At 45.4% G+C, this 17,129-nt stretch overlaps 1 protein-coding gene across 1 annotated transcript in view; it reads left to right on the forward strand.

The window, feature by feature from the left end:
• The window catches only part of LOC142290334 (zona pellucida-like domain-containing protein 1), a 249,459-nt gene that overhangs the window by 221,422 nt on the left and 10,908 nt on the right, over nucleotides 1-17,129 (forward strand). The window contains exons 10-11 of the mRNA XM_075334296.1: nucleotides 8,344-8,349; nucleotides 11,510-11,519. Coding sequence (XP_075190411.1) covers nucleotides 8,344-8,349; nucleotides 11,510-11,519 — 16 coding nt within the window. The remainder of the gene's footprint in view (nucleotides 1-8,343; nucleotides 8,350-11,509; nucleotides 11,520-17,129) is intronic.

Consider the following 17,129-nt stretch of genomic DNA (forward strand, 5'->3'; position numbering starts at 1 on the left):
AAAACTAGTGTTAAATTAGCAAGATTTCTTGAATAAGGACATGAGATTAAAAGAATTTCATTGTATGTTGTTCAGTGGCATAAGCAAGATCAATATAGGACACATTCAAAGTTGATAATTCCAAGTTGCCAAAACAGGTACAGAAAACTTATTTATGGCAATATAAGTCAGTGTGTAAATAAGGCATTATTTTCAGCACATATCTAAAATCTGCACCATTTGAAGTTGATGGAGATTTTTCTTTTTAATCAATCCAAAGGGGGCCATAGGCAGCACAGGGGACTGTGTGCAATCCATAGAAGGCCATGGGCAGCACAGAGGAATAAGTGCAATCCATAGGAGGCCATAGGCAGCACAGGAGAACATGTGAAATCCATAAGGGGCTATAGGCAGCACAGGGGAATGTGTGCAATCCATAGGGGCCATAGGCAGCACAGGGGAATTTGTGCAATCCATAGGGGGCCATAGGCAGCACAGGGGAACGTGTGAAATCCAAAGGGGGCCATAGGCAGCACAGGGGACTGTGTGCAATCCATAGAAGGCCATGGGCAGCACAGAGGAATAAGTGCAATCCATAGGAGGCCATAGGCAGCACAGGAGAACATGTGAAATCCATAGGGGGCTATAGGCAGCACAGGGGAATGTGTGCAATCCATAGGGGCCATAGGCAGCACAGGGAAATTTGTGCAATCCATAGGGGGCCATAGGCAGCACAGGGGAACGTGTGCAATCCATAGGGGGCTATAGGCAGCACAGGGGAACATATACAATCCATAAAGTGCCATAGGCAGAGCAGGGGACTGTGTGCAATCCATAGGGGGCTATAGGCAGCACAGAGGAATGTGTGCAATCCATAGGGGGGCATAGGCAGCACAGGGGAACGAGTGCAATCCAAAGGGGGCCATAGGCAGCACAGGGGACTGTGTGCAATCCATAGAAGGCCATGGGCAGCACAGAGGAATAAGTGCAATCCATAGGAGGCCATAGGCAGCACAGGGGAACGTGTGAAATCCATAAGGGGCCATAGGCAGCACAGGGGAATGTGTGCAATCCATAGGGGCCATAGGCAGCACAGGGGAATTTGTGCAATCCATAGGGGTACATAGGCAGCACAGGGGAACGTGTGATATCACTCTGCTGTGCCGATCACATTACCGGCACCAAGAACCAGGAAGTGGAGGAACAGAAGCATGGAGGGAGACAGGAGGGAGATCAGCGCTGGAGGAGGTAAGGAAAGAGTGTTTTATTTTACTATGGGCAGCAGCATGGGAGCGATATCTAACACATGGGAACGTGTGCAATTCATAGGGGGTCATAGGCAGCACAGGGGAATGTATGCAATCCATAGGGGGCCATAGGCAGCACAGGGGAATGTGTGCAATGCATAGGGGGCCATAGGCAGCACAGGGGAATTTGTGCAATCCATAGGGGGGCATAGGCAGCACAGGGGAATGTGTGCAATCCATAGGGGGCCATAGGCAGCACAGGGGAATGTGTGCAATCCATAGGGGGCCATAGGCAGCACAGAGGAACGTGTGCAATCTATAGGGGGCCCTAGGCAGCACAGGGGAACGTGTGCCAGCACAAGGGGGCTATATTCAATATAAGGGGGCTATATCAAGATTAAGGGTGCTAATTTTAGGATGGGGGGGCTATGAGGGACATATACCCTATATAATTTGTTAGACAGACACTGGCATTATAAGATGGACCCCATTTAACATTAAAAAAAAAATTCTCTTTTCCTTCACCAAATTTGGGGGTGCGTCTTATAATGAGGTACGTCTTATAAAGCGAAAAATACGGTAACTAAGTGCTTTGTAAATACATGCTAGTATGCAAAATGTACAGTATATAAATAATGGTAATTATACTTAATTACAAAGATTGATCATTTCAGAGAATGGAGAAAATAAAATATTTATTATTACGGTATTTAATATTTTGCAATTCAGTGTTCCAATTTCTGCTTATTGTTGTCTTATAGTCTTGAAATTTCAGACTTTCAGAATATGTTACCTACGGGTTTCATTGACCAATGAACAGAAAGAATATGTACTGCTAAAAACCTAAATCACACAATGGATTTAACTGAATAAAGGATGATAGTTGAAAATTGTTCATGATATAAAATGTATAAATCAGTGAGAACAAAATGTAAAAACTGCGAAATCCAATGCACCCAATTTGAGGCCTAGCCAAAATTACAAGGATGTATTGCAAAAAAAATCAGCAAGATAAGTAGAGGAGAGACTCTGATTCAATTCTGGTACCATATTAAAAAGATTCTTAGGGGCACTTTGCACACTACGACATCAAAAGCCGATACTTGCGATGCCGAGCGCGATAGTCCCCGCCCCCGTCGCAGTTGCAATATCATGGTGATAGCTGCCGTAGCGAACATTATTGCTTCACATGCACTCACCTGCCCTGGACATCGCTATGGCCGGTGAACCGCCTCCTTATTAAGGGGGCGGGTCGTGCTGTGTCATAGCGACGTCACACGGCAGGCGGCCAATAGAAGCGGAGGGGCCGAGCTGAATGGGACGTAAACATCCCACCCACCTCCGTCCTTCCGCATAGCAGGCGTGAGCCGCAGGACGCAGATAAGGCGATGTTCCTCGCTCCTAAGGCTTCACACACAGCGATGTATGCTGCTGCAGGAACGAGGAACAACATCGTAACATCGGTCCTTCTGAAATTATGGAAATGACCGATGCTACACCGATGATACGATTTGGACGTTTTTGCGCTCCTTAATCGTATCAAAAAGGATTTACACACTACGATATCGACTGTGACGCCGGATGTGCATCACTTTCGATTTGACCCCACCGACATCGCAGCTGCGATGTCGTAGTGTGCAAAGTGCCCCTTACTCTAAAACTGGGAAAGCCTAAAGGCCACTTTACATGCAACGTCATCGCTAACGAAATGTCGTTGGGGTCACGGAATTTGTGACGCACATCAAACCTCGTTAGCAATGTCGTTGCAAGTGAAACGTAAGAACGACCGCTAATGATCAAAAATACTCACCATATCGTTGATTGTTAACACATCATTCTAATTTCAAATATCGTTGCTGCTGCAGGTACGATGTTGTTCGTCGTTCCTGCGGCAGCACACATTGCTATGTGTGACACTGCAGGAGTGAGGAACAACACCTTAGCTGCGGCCGCCGGCATTGAGGAAGGAAGGAGGTGGGCGGGATGTTACGGCCGCTCATCTCCACCCCTCCGCTTCTATTGGGCGACCGCTTAGTGACGCCGCTGTGACGCCGCACGAACCGCCCCCTTGGAAAGGAGGCGGTTTGCCGGCCACAGGGACGTCGCTAGGCAGGTAAGTATGTGTGACGGCTCCGAGTGATGTTGTGCGCCACGGGCAGCGATTTGCCCGTAATGCACAACCGACGGGGGCGGGTGCTTTCACCAGCGATGTCGCTGTGTGTACAGTGGCCTTAACAATTGCAATAAAGCCAGCTGTACATGTATGGCTACTTTCACAATTCCATTATTTTCCCTCAGTCACAATCCATCACTTTGAGAAAAAACTGAATCCTGCAAAATAATTTGCAGGATTCTGTTTCTTTCCCATACACCTATTGCAATCCGGTATTAATGACGGATTGCAACTGATGGCCTTGTGTTGCTTCTGTCGCGCGACTGATCAGTCGTGGAATGACTAATTGTTGGGCGGAAGCAGTGCACAATGTAATGTTTTTCCGAGCGTCAAAATGACGCAATGCGCATGATTCCATAGCAATCCATCAAGAGGTACAGTTAGGTCCAGAAATATTTGGACAGTGACACAATTTTCGCGAGTTGGGCTCTGCATGCCACCACATTGGATTTGAAATGAAACCTCTACAACAGAATTCAAGTGCAGATTGTAACGTTTAATTTGAAGGTTTGAACAAAAATATCTGATAGAAATTGTAGGAATTGTACACATTTCTTTACAAACACTCCACATTTTAGGAGGTCAAAAGTAATTGGAAAATTAAACCAAACCCAAACAAAATATTTTTATTTTCAATATTTTGTTGCGAATCCTTTGGAGGCAATCACTGCCTTAAGTCTGGAACCCATGGACATCACCAAACGCTGGGTTTCCTCCTTCTTAATGCTTTGCCAGGCCTTTAAAGCCGCAGCCTTCAGGTCTTGCTTGTTTGTGGGTCTTTCCGTCTTAAGTCTGGATTTGAGCAAGTGAAATGCATGCTCAATTGGGTTAAGATCTGGTGATTGACTTGGCCATTGCAGAATGTTCCACTTTTTTGCACTCATGAACTCCTGGGTAGCTTTGGCTGTATGCTTGGGGTCATTGTCCATCTGTACTATGAAGCGCCGTCCGATCAACTTTGCGGCATTTGGCTGAATCTGGGCTGAAAGTATATCCCGGTACACTTCAGAATTCATCCGGCTACTCTTGTCTGCTGTTATGTCATCAATAAACACAAGTGACCCAGTGCCATTGAAAGCCATGCATGCCCATGCCATCACGTTGCCTCCACCATGTTTTACAGAGGATGTGGTGTGCCTTGGATCATGTGCCGTTCCCTTTCTTCTCCAAACTTTTTTCTTCCCATCATTCTGGTACAGGTTGATCTTTGTCTCATCTGTCCATAGAATACTTTTCCAGAACTGAGCTGGCTTCATGAGGTGTTTTTCAGCAAATTTAACTCTGGCCTGTCTATTTTTGGAATTGATGAATGGTTTGCATCTAGATGTGAACCCTTTGTATTTACTTTCATGGAGTCTTCTCTTTACTGTTGACTTAGAGACAGATACACCTACTTCACTGAGAGTGTTCTGGACTTCAGTTGATGTTGTGAACGGGTTCTTCTTCACCAAAGAAAGTATGCGGCGATCATCCACCACTGTTGTCATCCGTGGACGCCCAGGCCTTTTTGAGTTCCCAAGCTCACCAGTCAATTCCTTTTTTCTCAGAATGTACCCGACTGTTGATTTTGCTACTCCAAGCATGTCTGCTATCTCTCTGATGGATTTTTTCTTTTTTTTCAGCCTCAGGATGTTCTGCTTCACCTCAATTGAGAGTTCCTTAGACCGCATGTTGTCTGGTCACAGCAACAGCTTCCAAATGCAAAACCACACACCTGTAATCAACCCCAGACCTTTTAACTACTTCATTGATTACAGGTTAACAAGGGAGACGCCTTCAGAGTTAATTGCAGCCCTTAGAGTCCCTTGTCCAATTACTTTTGGTACCTTTAAAAAGAGGAGGCTATGCATTACAGAGCTATGATTCCTAAACCCTTTCTCCGATTTGAATGTGAAAACTCTCATATTGCAGCTGGGAGTGTGCACTTTCAGCCCATATTATATATATAATTGTATTTCTGAACATGTTTTTGTAAACAGCTAAAATAACAAAACTTGTGTCACTGTCCAAATATTTCTGGACCTAACTGTATAATGGTTGTCTATGGTTCAGGATTCTGCAGAAATCTATTGCATGACGGAATCCAGTGCTGGATTCTGTCATATTCTACTGAGCATGCCCAGTATGTACACAATCACATTGCAAGGCTCCAAAGCTGGCACGACTAGAGTTGATCGAATCCGCATAAATCCGGGACCTTTAGATCACTGCCGGATTGATAAAAAAAATCCGGATCTTCTCTGGATTCTGGTGCCTATATAAGTCTATGGGGACCAAAATCCGGAAATATAAAACGGTGGTGGAAGGGAAAGGGAGGTAGGAGCGCATGCAGTGTACTCACCCGAGGCTGTGTCATGGCAGCAAACTCTTTCCGGGTCACGCTTTTCACTTCCAGAGACAATTCAATATTCATTGTTTTGCCCGCCCACTGGCGCGTGTAATTTTTTACACTTAGACGTGCCCCCACCCTGAGTTGCAGCGTGTCAGCTGACAGCAACCAATCACAGGCGGCAGGACTGATGGTGGGTGGGGAAAGCAGTGCAAGTGTCTGCGGGTCAGTATAGTGAATGTGCACGTTCCTGTTAGAAGTGCGAGGCTGTGCGGTGATGTGCTGTCAGACTCGTACAAGTCTGACATGACATCAGCCGGCACAGCCTGCTGCTCTCTGAGCATGACCTTGCATGTACCTAGAAACACATGCACGTTCCTGTCATAAGTGTGCGCGGCTGTGCCGATGATGCGGAATTTAAATAAATAAAAAATGATGTGCGGTCCCCCCTAAATTTCATCTCCAGCCATGATAAAGCCGGCTGGGGGCTAGTATTCCAGCCCGCAGCCGCCCGGTATTGCCGCATCTATTAGATGTGACAATACCGGTGCTTTACCGACTCTTCTCGAATGCCCTGGAGTGGTGGCAATCGAGGTAATAAGGAGTTAATAACAGTGCACAGCTGCTACTAAACCCTAGGTTAGTGATGGCACAGGCGTCTATGAGATACCTGCATCATCAAACCTGTAAATGAAAGTAAATAAACACAGACACAGAGAAAAATCCTTTGGAATAAAGTACAAAACATACCTTCCTTTATCTCTTTATTAACCCCCAACACCGTTTAGGACCGGTGTAATCCAGACGAGGTCCCACGCTGTTTCAGCTCTGCTACATACAGCCAGCAGCCATAAAGCTCGACTGCAAGCTGTGCAGACAATGACTAAGCCGCAATGACAGCACGGAAGGCAGATACTGTCATAGGCTGGGGGTGTGTGTGCCTGCAATCAATCACAGATGAGAGGATGGCTGGTGGGTGGGGAAAACATGGAAAGCTGCGTGTATAGAAGAACAGTACAGGAAGTGAACGCCCGACCCAGAAGCAGTGTGCCGCCATGACACTGAGTCTCGGTAAGTATGAAATGCTGTTTAATTCCTGTTTTTCATTATTTTTCAATTATTTTCACCAGTGCCGGATCGTGCACCCAGAATTCCGGATCCAGGTCCGGCACCCGAACGTCTTTGAAACCGCGCGGATCCGGACTTTTACAGTTTGGATCTGCTCAGCCCTAGGAACAACGGATCCATTTTTTTTACAGGGATCTGTCGCATCAGTTGTACCACAATCTGCGACTGATCCGTCGCATCAGTCACAAAATGGATTGGTATATGGTATAATATTAAAAAGATTCTTGCTCTAAAACTGGGAAAGCCTAACAATTGCAAAATAGCTATCTGTACATATAAGGAAGGAACAATGGATTAAATTCTGGTACAATATTAAAAAAACTTATGACTCTGAAACTAGGAAAACCTATGATCTCAGTGAGATGCCTAACTAAAATTACAAGGAGGCATTGTAATAACGCCAGCAAGAGACATACAGGATGGACTATCATTCAATTGTGGTACAGTATCAAAAAGATTTTGACTGAATCTGAGAAAGCCTATGCACTTAATGTAAGGCCTAGCTAAAACTACAGTTAAGCATTACTATATACCCTGAAACAGACATGAGACTGAGATTAAATTTTAAAAATTCTGACTCCGAAACTGGTAAATCCTATACATTCAGTGCGAGGCCTAGCCAAAATTTCAAAAAGGCATTGCAATACAGTCAGCAAAAGACTTTGACTTTGGACAATTTTAAAAAGATTGTGGCTCCAAGACTGAGTATTATCTACCATCCTACCAAACAAGATGTTTGCACTGTTCGGCCTTTAGGAGTGGTGTCCCGCCCCCCTGCATAGTGGGACAAATACCTATTTCTTATGGATAAGTATGTTTTGTGTTCTGATGCAGCAAGCACAGTTTCACCTGGCCCATGACCATGGCTGTGCGTACGCCGTCAGCAGCACGTGCATGTAAGTCCTTGGTTGTGTCCCCAACTTTGATGCAAGCTCACGCGCTGAGCTTGCATCTTCTCTTTCACATGTCAGCTGATCTGATCAGCTAGTATGTGAAGCTAACAGCGATCAACCCTTTAACTAAATAGATTGCCTCGTCAAGCTCTGACATCGTGATCTAACATGCGCTGGCGGGGAGCACACTCCCATCTGTGGACCTGTGATGTGATGACTGGCTGCCGATTGGTTGATATGGCAACCAGGGGTCAGCTGATGACCCCTGTTAATGTCAAGATGAAGTTCCTGTGAACGCCAGCTGAGTAGTACCATAAATACATCACTAATTTAAAAAAAATGGTGTGCGGTGGCCCCAATTTTGATACCAGCCAAAATAAACCCTCATGGCTGAAGGCCGGTATTCTCAGGATGGGGAGCCCCACGTTATGGGGAGCCCGCCCAGCCTAAAAATATCAGCCAGCAGCTGCCCGGAATCGCCGCGTCCATTAGGTGCGACAGTCCCGGGACTCTCCCCGGCTCATCCCGAATTGCCCTGGTGTGGGGGCAATCGGGGTAATAAGGAGCTAATGGCAGCCCATAGCTCCCACTAAGTCCTAGGTTAATCATGGCAGGCATCTATGAGTCACCCCCAATGATTAACCTGAAAGTGAAAGTAAATAAACACATACACCTGAAAAAATCCTTTATTTGAAATAAAAGACAAATAAACCCACCCTCTTTCACCACTTTATTAAAATCCCCAAATACCCCTCCAGGTCTGGTGTAATCCACACGAGGTCTCCGACGCATCCAGCTCTGCTACATGAAGTTGACAGAAGCGACCGTAGAACACCGCCGCTCGCTGTAAGCTCCATGCAGCAACTGAAGTGAGTTGCGCTGTCAGCGGTGACGTCACTCAGGTAGTGCCTGCATGTGTGCGATGATGATGGGGGTGGTAGTGCCTGCATGTGTGCGGTGATGATGGGGGCGGTAGTGCTTGCGTGTGTGCGGTGATGATGGGGGTGGTAGTGCCTGCGTGAGTGCAGTGATGATGGGTGCGGTAGTGCCGGTGTGTGCGGTGTTGATGGGCATGATAGTGCCTGCGTGTGTGTGGTGATGATGGGTGCGGTAGTGCCGATATGTGCGGTGATGATGGGGGCCATAGTGCCGGTGTGTGCTGGGATGATGGGGGTGGTAGTGCCTGTGTGTGTGCGGTGATGTTGGGTGCGGTAGTGCCGGTGTAGGCGGTGACGATGAGTGTGGTATTCTCTCTCTCTCTGTCTGTCTGTCTCCCTCTCTATCTGTCTCTCTCTGTCTCGTTCAGTTCTCTTCACTCCCGATCACATGACTCCAATTTCCTCGCCCACAATTTCAAGTGACAGGATCCTGTAAAATACTACTTGCGTTTACATGTGTTTCTCTTTGGAAAAACAGGATCCGCTTTTGCAGCATAAAAATGTTCAGGACGCATGTTAAAAAAATGTAGTATGAAAGCAGCCTAAATAATAAAAAAAACTATATGTTTGGTATCTGCAAACTAATACTGGCCTGGGGAATCATATTACCAGGTCAGATTTACTATATAGTAAACACATTAAATAAAAAACCTAAAAAACAATTATGAAATTGAACTTTTTTTGCAATGTCATCTCACTTGTAACTTTTCCCCTTTTCCAGTAAACTGTTTTTTAAAATGAATTATGTCATTCGAAAGGACAACTTGTTCCACAAAAAAGAAGCCCTAGTATTGATATATTGATAGAAAAATAAAAAATGTATAGCTCTTAGAAGAAATGAAAATGGAAAATTGCCCCGGGGTGAAGGGTTCAACTTACTGTATGCAGCTAACAGCAATGTTAATAAGTATTAAAGTATATACTACTGAAAGAGGAGGACCTACGCATGCGGGAAATGCATGGTGAGGCACCGTCCTTGGCCATTTTCACAGAGACTCATGTCTGGAGAAAGAAGTTTAAAAACATTGACTCTCATACACTGCTAAGACCCATGCACTTAGTGCAAGGCTTAGGAAATGTTTAAGGCTATATGCGCACTAGAAAAGTGATTTTTCTCAAGAAAATTTCTTGAGAAACTTCTGGGAGTTTAAGATTTCTGCACCTGCGGTAAAAAACCGCACCAAAACCGAAGGAAAAACGCATGCGTTTTTCCCACGGTTTTACCACGGTTTTGCCGTGATTTTTCCGCAGGCTGGTCCCTGCGAGTTTTTTTTATGCTGTAACTGCAATAAATAATATAGATAATAGGTAGAAAATCGATAGACAGACAGATAATGGATAGAGGGAAAGATGGATAGATGAATAGATAGATAGATGAGAAAGACCTATATAATGTCCCACCACCCTGCATTTTCTAAGCTGGCACCCTTTAGTGACTTTCATGTGGCACAAAAGGGTGTCTAGCCTTGTATTTAGCCATAAAATAAATAAATAATTAAAAAAAAACCACGTGAGGTCCACCCATCTTTTGTAGCCAGCTAGGGTAAAGCAGACGGCTGCAGCCTGCAAACCACAACTGGCAGCTTCACCTTGGCTGGTAATCCAAAACAGAGGGCACCCCACGCTGTTATTTTACATTAAATAAATAATTTGAAACAAAAAACGTGGAGTCCTCCCCCAAATTGGATCACCAGCCAAGGTAAAGCGGACAGCTGTGGTCTGGTATTCTCAGACTAGGGAGGTCCACTGTTATTGGACACTCCCCAGCCTAAAAATAGCAGGCCGCAGCTGCCCCAGAAGTGGCACATCCATTAGACGTGCCAATCCTGGCGTTTCACCCCAACTCATCCCGTTGCCCTGGTGCGTTGGCAAATGAGGTAATATATAGGGTTGATGCCAGATGTGTAATGTCACCTGGCATCAAGCCCTGGGGTTCGTGATGTCACGCATCTATCAGATACCCGACATCACCAACCCAGTCAGTAGGAAATAAAAAATAGACAACAAAAAAAGTTTTATTTGAAAAAACACTCCCCACATTCCCTCTTTCACCAATTTATTGAAAAGAACAATCAATTCCATGTCCGGCGTAATCCAATAAGGGGGGGTCCCACGGCGATCCATACCATAGTCACTGTCTCATTCAATGAAGAACAGAATGTTCCCCATGGGCTGGGAGAGCAATTCAGTGACCTGAGCTAACATCAATAGCCCAGGTCACTGCAGGGGATGATGAGTGCTGCTGTCAGGAGGAAAGATAAGATCATTACCTGCTGTGATCATCTCCTGTACTGCTGACGTCAGCGCTGTCACTTACTTCTATGCCCGCCGCGTTGTCAGCAGTATCGCGAGAACCCGTGACGTCACCGCTAGTGACAGTCTCGGGCCGCTCGTGAGACGGGCATAGAAGCAGTGACCGTGGTGACGTCAGGAGGCAGGAGATCATCACAGCAGGTAATGATCTCATCTCACCTCCTGACAGCAGTGCTCGACATCCCCGCGGCTGCACACACTGCTGTGTGTCAGTGTCTGCCTGCGCTGCAGCATGACAAGCTGCTGATACTGTGGGCAGACACTGACACACAGCAGTGCTGGCAGTGGCGGGGCTGGAGCGGGACACAGACTGCACGGGCACCTAGAGGTCACACGGAAGTGCTTCTGTGCGGCGTCCAGGGAGTGTGACGTGTGTGTTTACTCTGCTCCGCTTCCTCTTCCTGGCATAATGACATCACTTCCTGCAAAATTGCAGGCAGTGATGAGCATTACCGCAGGTAAATTGCGGCTATACCGGGGGTATACCGCACATCATTTGCTACCTGCAGTATTCCCCCAGTATTTTGTGATTACATGACAGTGAATTGAGTGAAATACCGGGAGTATTCCGCAGGTACCTGCGGAAAAGAAGTGACATGCACATTTTCTCAAGAAATTTTCTCAAGAAAATCTTCAGAAAGAATTTTCTTGAGAAAAAAATGCAGTGTGCGCACAGCTATTTTTTTTCCCATAGGTTTTGCTGGGAAATGTCTGCAGAAAGATTTCAAACATTTCTCAAGAAATTTCCGCAGCAAAACCACGGGTAAATCTGCGGGCAAACACTGCTAGTGCGCACAGGGCTAAAGAAGGCATTGCCGTACACCCTGGAAGATACATAGTGGAGGGCCTCAGAAAATAGTTTTTCCCCATATGCAATGAGTGGGATTCTGAGTATATTAAAGTGTATGCACTATATGCAAGTGCTGCTAAAAATTACAAGGAAGCACTCCTATACACCCTGGAACAGACATAGAGGAGGGCCTCATAAAGCATTTTTTCCGCATTTGGAAAGAGTGTGACTATTATTACAGTGCATGTACTATGTGCAAGGGCTGTCAAAAACTAGATGGAGGCACTGAGATACACCCTGGAAGAGACATAGAGAAGAGACTCAGAAAACATTTCTTTTCTAATTATTAAAAACTGGTAAAGCCAATGTGCAAGGGATAACAAAAAATACTCTGAGACACTCTGGAAGACATGTAGAGGAAAATGTTTATTTCCCATTATTAAGGAAGGGGACTGCTGGACTGGTATTACCGATACGTAAGGACTGAATAACATTTACCCCTTGGAGTGTATATATAAAAAAGGCTGTAAAAGAATAATTGAGGTAGGCCTGTAAAAATAATATATTAGGGCATCATATACAACTTTAAAAAATTAAGATCAAGACTTGTATCTTGACCTTATTAATATGGTGGAGGAGGCACAAAGAAGAAGAAAACAATGACTGTATACCCTTGTTTCGGTAGGAAGCAGTGCATTTGAATACACCACAATAAAAATAACATTAAAATTTCCTTTAGGTTCAGCTGCTGTCATCCAGGGTAGTTGAGAAATCTGGGCTAATCCACAGTTTGTTCATTTTGATAAATGTCAGCGTGTTAGCATTTTTAGTAGATAGGCAGCTGCGCCTATCACTTACTATGTCTTCTGTGGTAATAAAAACTCACTCAGACAAAACACTAGTGGCAGGGCACACCAGCACCTCCAAGTCGTAGAGGGTCAATTCTTGCCACATGTCTAGCTTGGATACCCAATAGCTGTATGGCAGAGGGGAATCACAAAGGATGGTGGTATGGTCAGCTAAGTACTCCTTAACCATCTTCATAAACTTTTCCCTCCATGCATCAGGGCCTGTGCACTGGGAATATCTATTGAAACTATCTCAGACCTTTGATAATGTTTGCCAGCTTCTGTTGGTTTTGCTGTGTGTTTCTCTCCTCTCTACTCCTTGTTTTTTTTACCAATTCTTCATTTATGACCTTCTAATATTGCACCATTTTTGTAGCCCTCTAGCCCTCTTAGACAGATGGAAAGTTCTCCTTGTACCTTTGGTTGAGAAGGGTGCACAATCAGTAATTGGTGTTGGCCAAAAAACGTATATAGTCAGGGTCATGGGAAAGGCAGTGGGACATAAAGACTGTCATGTATACCAGACTTCTAATAGGCATGACTTCCTTGTCACCACCAGAAGGACGGCTCCCTATCTCCTCCTCCTCCTCCCTCTCCTCCTCTTGATCCTTTTCAGGCCATCCATGCTGAACAGGCAAGATGCTGATGTTATTAGTACCCTGTGTAGTGCACATAACCATTTCCTGCTCCTCCTCCTCCTGCTTCTCAGCCTCCTCCTTATTATTACCCAATCCGCAGTGAGAAGTTGAGATGAGGCTGGGCGGGGTAGTCTCACTCTGGGTACCTTTTTCCTCCATCTCCACCTTGTCCACATGCAAAGCCTCCTCTTTAATTGTGAGCAGCAAGCATTTCAAGTAGAAACAGAAGCAAGTTGGTTATGTTAACCATGGTGTCATCATAGCTCACCATCTTGGTTAAGTCCTTAAAGTTTTGGGGAAAGAAAAGAAGTCAGATATCCATCCCCACTTGTCCGTTCTTATACATGGAGGCTGACCGGATTACCGACAGGCATGCTGTAACTGCTATTCAACTACTGCCCTCTGTGGGCAGCTCACAAACCAATTGGTAGGCTGGCACTTGCAAGAGCTGTTGCAGCAATGCCAGACTGGCGGTAGCTGTAGTTGACTTCCAGACATGGGTGCATTCTTTCCGTACCTTGACAAATTGCTCAGGCAAATCTGGGTAGGCTTTCAGAAAGTGCTAAATCACTAAGTTGAGCACATGGTCTGGCATGGTATGTGTGTCAGCTTGCTAAGCTTCAGAACAGCCGCCAGGATAATGCCATTATCACACAGGACCATGCCTGATTGGAGGTCGAGCAGCAAAAGATAAAGATCTGTCTGGTCTGTTAGACCTTTCAACACTCTGATGCGGTGTACTGTTTGTCACCTAAAGATATCAGTTTCAGCAGAGTCTGTTACTGCTTCACTGAGGCAGTGCTGCATTGTTTTCCGCTTGCGACTGATAGGGATGACAATTTTGAGAAGGGGATGAAGAGGAGAAGGAGGGGAGCAGAAACTATTTTAGGATGTGGGAGAAGCGCTAATGGAACTAGGCCTGCAATTCTAGGTGTCGGTAGCACATGAGCCGTCCCAGGGTCTAACTCGGTTCTGGACTCCACAAAGTTCACCCAGGGTGCTATCATGGACATGTAGCATCCCTGGCCACAAGCACTTGTCCACATGTTGGTGCTTAATTGACCCTTCCCAGTAACTGCGTTGGTCAGTGCTATGGTGATGTTATGGGGGACATGCTCGTTTAATGTGGGGGCAGCACACCAGGAGATATAGTGACAGCTGGGGTCTAAATACCAAGGGACTGCCACCACCAATAGGTTGCGGAAAGCCACAGTGTCCACAAGCTTTAATGGCAACATTTCCAGGGCAAGCAGTCTGGAAATGTGTCAGTTTTGTGTTTGAGCCTGTGGGTGGGTGGCTGGGTTTTTTCACTTGCATTCCAAAGCCTAGAGTAGAGATACCTGAATATGTGCTGGAAAACGGAAGCTGATGTCTTTTGAAATGTGCAACAACAGGTGCAGGGCAGGAGGCATCTCCACCTGCATCCTGTGTGGCACATTGCCCAGCACATAGCACAGGGGAAGGGGCAGTGAAATCACCTGCAGGCACTGATTGTGAACCTAGGAATTCAGCCCACCTAGTTGGGGGCCTTTTTGACATGTGCCTTAGCATGCTGGTGGTGAACAGGTTGATAGTGGTCTGGCCCCTGTTGAGCTTGGTACAGCACAGATTGCAAAGGACAGTTTTCTTGTCTTTTGCAATTTATGTAAAAAAGCACCAGACTGGGGAACACCTAACCCTTTGCCTGAGATCTTGCTGCATATGGGTGCTCTGGGGAACAGTTGCCTACCTTCTCCCTCTGGCCACATTCACTGCTTATTTCTGCCGGTTGTAGGGATGCAGATCCCTCTTCTTCTATGTTGTTGTGCTTGCTCTACAAACTAGCTTGCCAGGTTAGGTCAATGACTTCATTATTCATCACCTTGTCTTCCCCTTCCTCACTCTTGCCATCCTCTTCCTAACTTGTTGACTTAAAGGGAACCTGTCAGGTGCAATATGCACCCAAAACCACGAGCAGTTCTGGGTGTATATTGTTAATCCCTGCTTAACTGTCCCTGTATACACTAGCATAGATAAAGGGATCTTTAGAAAAAGTATTTCCAAAGATCTTTTCCCTTATGCTAATGAGCGCGGTGACTAGTCCCAAGGGCATTACATTCCCCGACTAGCTGCCATCTTAGCATGTTAGTATGCCCACAGGGGCATACTAGCATGCTATTCAATGAACCATTGGTGAAATAATAAGAGTCCAAAGAATAATATTTGCAATATAAGTCCACTTTTTATTTTTCAAGCAGAAAAGAAAGGGGAAAAAAAGAGAATACAGATGGCCAGAGACCAACGTTTCGGCCTTTTTGGGCCTTTATCAAGGTGCTTATCTACAAGTGATACAAAACATCAAATCAAAGAATATAGTATACACATAAAACATAAGATAAATCACATCATGATAGACGAAAAAGGGGATTTGCTTGATTGACAGTGGAGTCATGTAACATAATCATAGAAAATGAGAATATTAGGAAACATTACTTAGAAAACAAGAACAAAATTGTAACAAGAGGTCCCAGAGGCAGAGTTCAGACACATCACATCAGTCCAATATGGTTAAACAAATGAAAAAATGAATGAATACAGGAAACCACAGGTTTGCTATACCTGGAGAGTTTGTGTGCACAGTGTCTTATAAAATTAGAAAAGTGGCATAAGACACTGTGCACACAGACTCTCCAGGTATAGCAAACCTGTGGTTTCCTTCATTCATTCATTCATTTTTTCATTTGTTTAACCCTATTGGACTGATGTGATGTGTCTGAACTATGCCTCTGAGACAACAATTTTGTTCTTGTTTACTAAAGGCCGCTTTATACACTGCGATATCGGTACCGATATCGCCAGCGTGCGTACCCACCCCCATTGGTTGTACGAGACAGGCAAATCTCTGCCCGTGTCACACAACATCTCCCGGACCCGTCACACGGACTTACCTTCCCTGCAACGTCGCTGTGACTGGCGCGAACCGCCTCCTTTCTAAGGCAGCGGTTCGTTCAGCGTCACAGCGACGTCACAGCAGCATCACTGAACCGCCGCCCAATAGAAGCGGAGGGGCAGAGATGAGCGGGACGAACATCCCGCCCACCTCCTTCCTTCCGCATTGTGGCCGGGAGGCAGGTAAGGAGAGCTTCCTCGTTCCTGCAGTGTCACACGGAGCGATGTGTGCTGCCGCAGGAACGAGGAACAACTTCGTTGCTGCAGTAACGATATTTGAGAATGGACCCCCATATCACCGATGAGCGTTTTTGCGACGATGCAAAATTGCTCATAGGTGTCACACACAACGGCATCGCTAAAGCGACCGGATGTGTGTCACAAATTCCGTGACCCCTACGAGATCACTTGAGCGATGTCGTAACGTGTAAAGCCCGCTTAAGTAATGGTCCTAATATTCTCATTTTCTATGATTATGTTACATGACTCCACTGTAAATCAAGCAGATACAAATTTTTGTCTATCACGATGTGATTTATCTTATGTTTTATGTGTATACTATATTCTTTGATTTGATGTTTTGTATCAATTGTAGATAAGCACCTTGATAAAGGCCCAGAAAGACCGAAACGTTGGTCTCTGGACATCTGTATTCTCTTTTATTACCCCTTTTTTTCTGCTTTAAAAATAAAAAGTGAACTTATATTGCAAATATTATTCTTTGGATTCTTATTATTTCACCAATGGTGTGCCGAAAATAATCTACCTTTATTTGACTTCTTCTTTTTTCGAGCACCCAATTTTTCGAGTGAGCAGACATTACTCTCTAAAATGTTATTCAATGCATCACCAGCTGTGCCGCGTGTACCTGGGTTTGCTGTGACCGCGCTTCTGAATGCCCAGCACTTCGGGTCATGCGCAGTAT

Source organism: Anomaloglossus baeobatrachus, chromosome 2, assembly GCF_048569485.1.
Source record: "Anomaloglossus baeobatrachus isolate aAnoBae1 chromosome 2, aAnoBae1.hap1, whole genome shotgun sequence".
NCBI classification, from domain to species: domain Eukaryota; kingdom Metazoa; phylum Chordata; class Amphibia; order Anura; family Aromobatidae; genus Anomaloglossus; species Anomaloglossus baeobatrachus.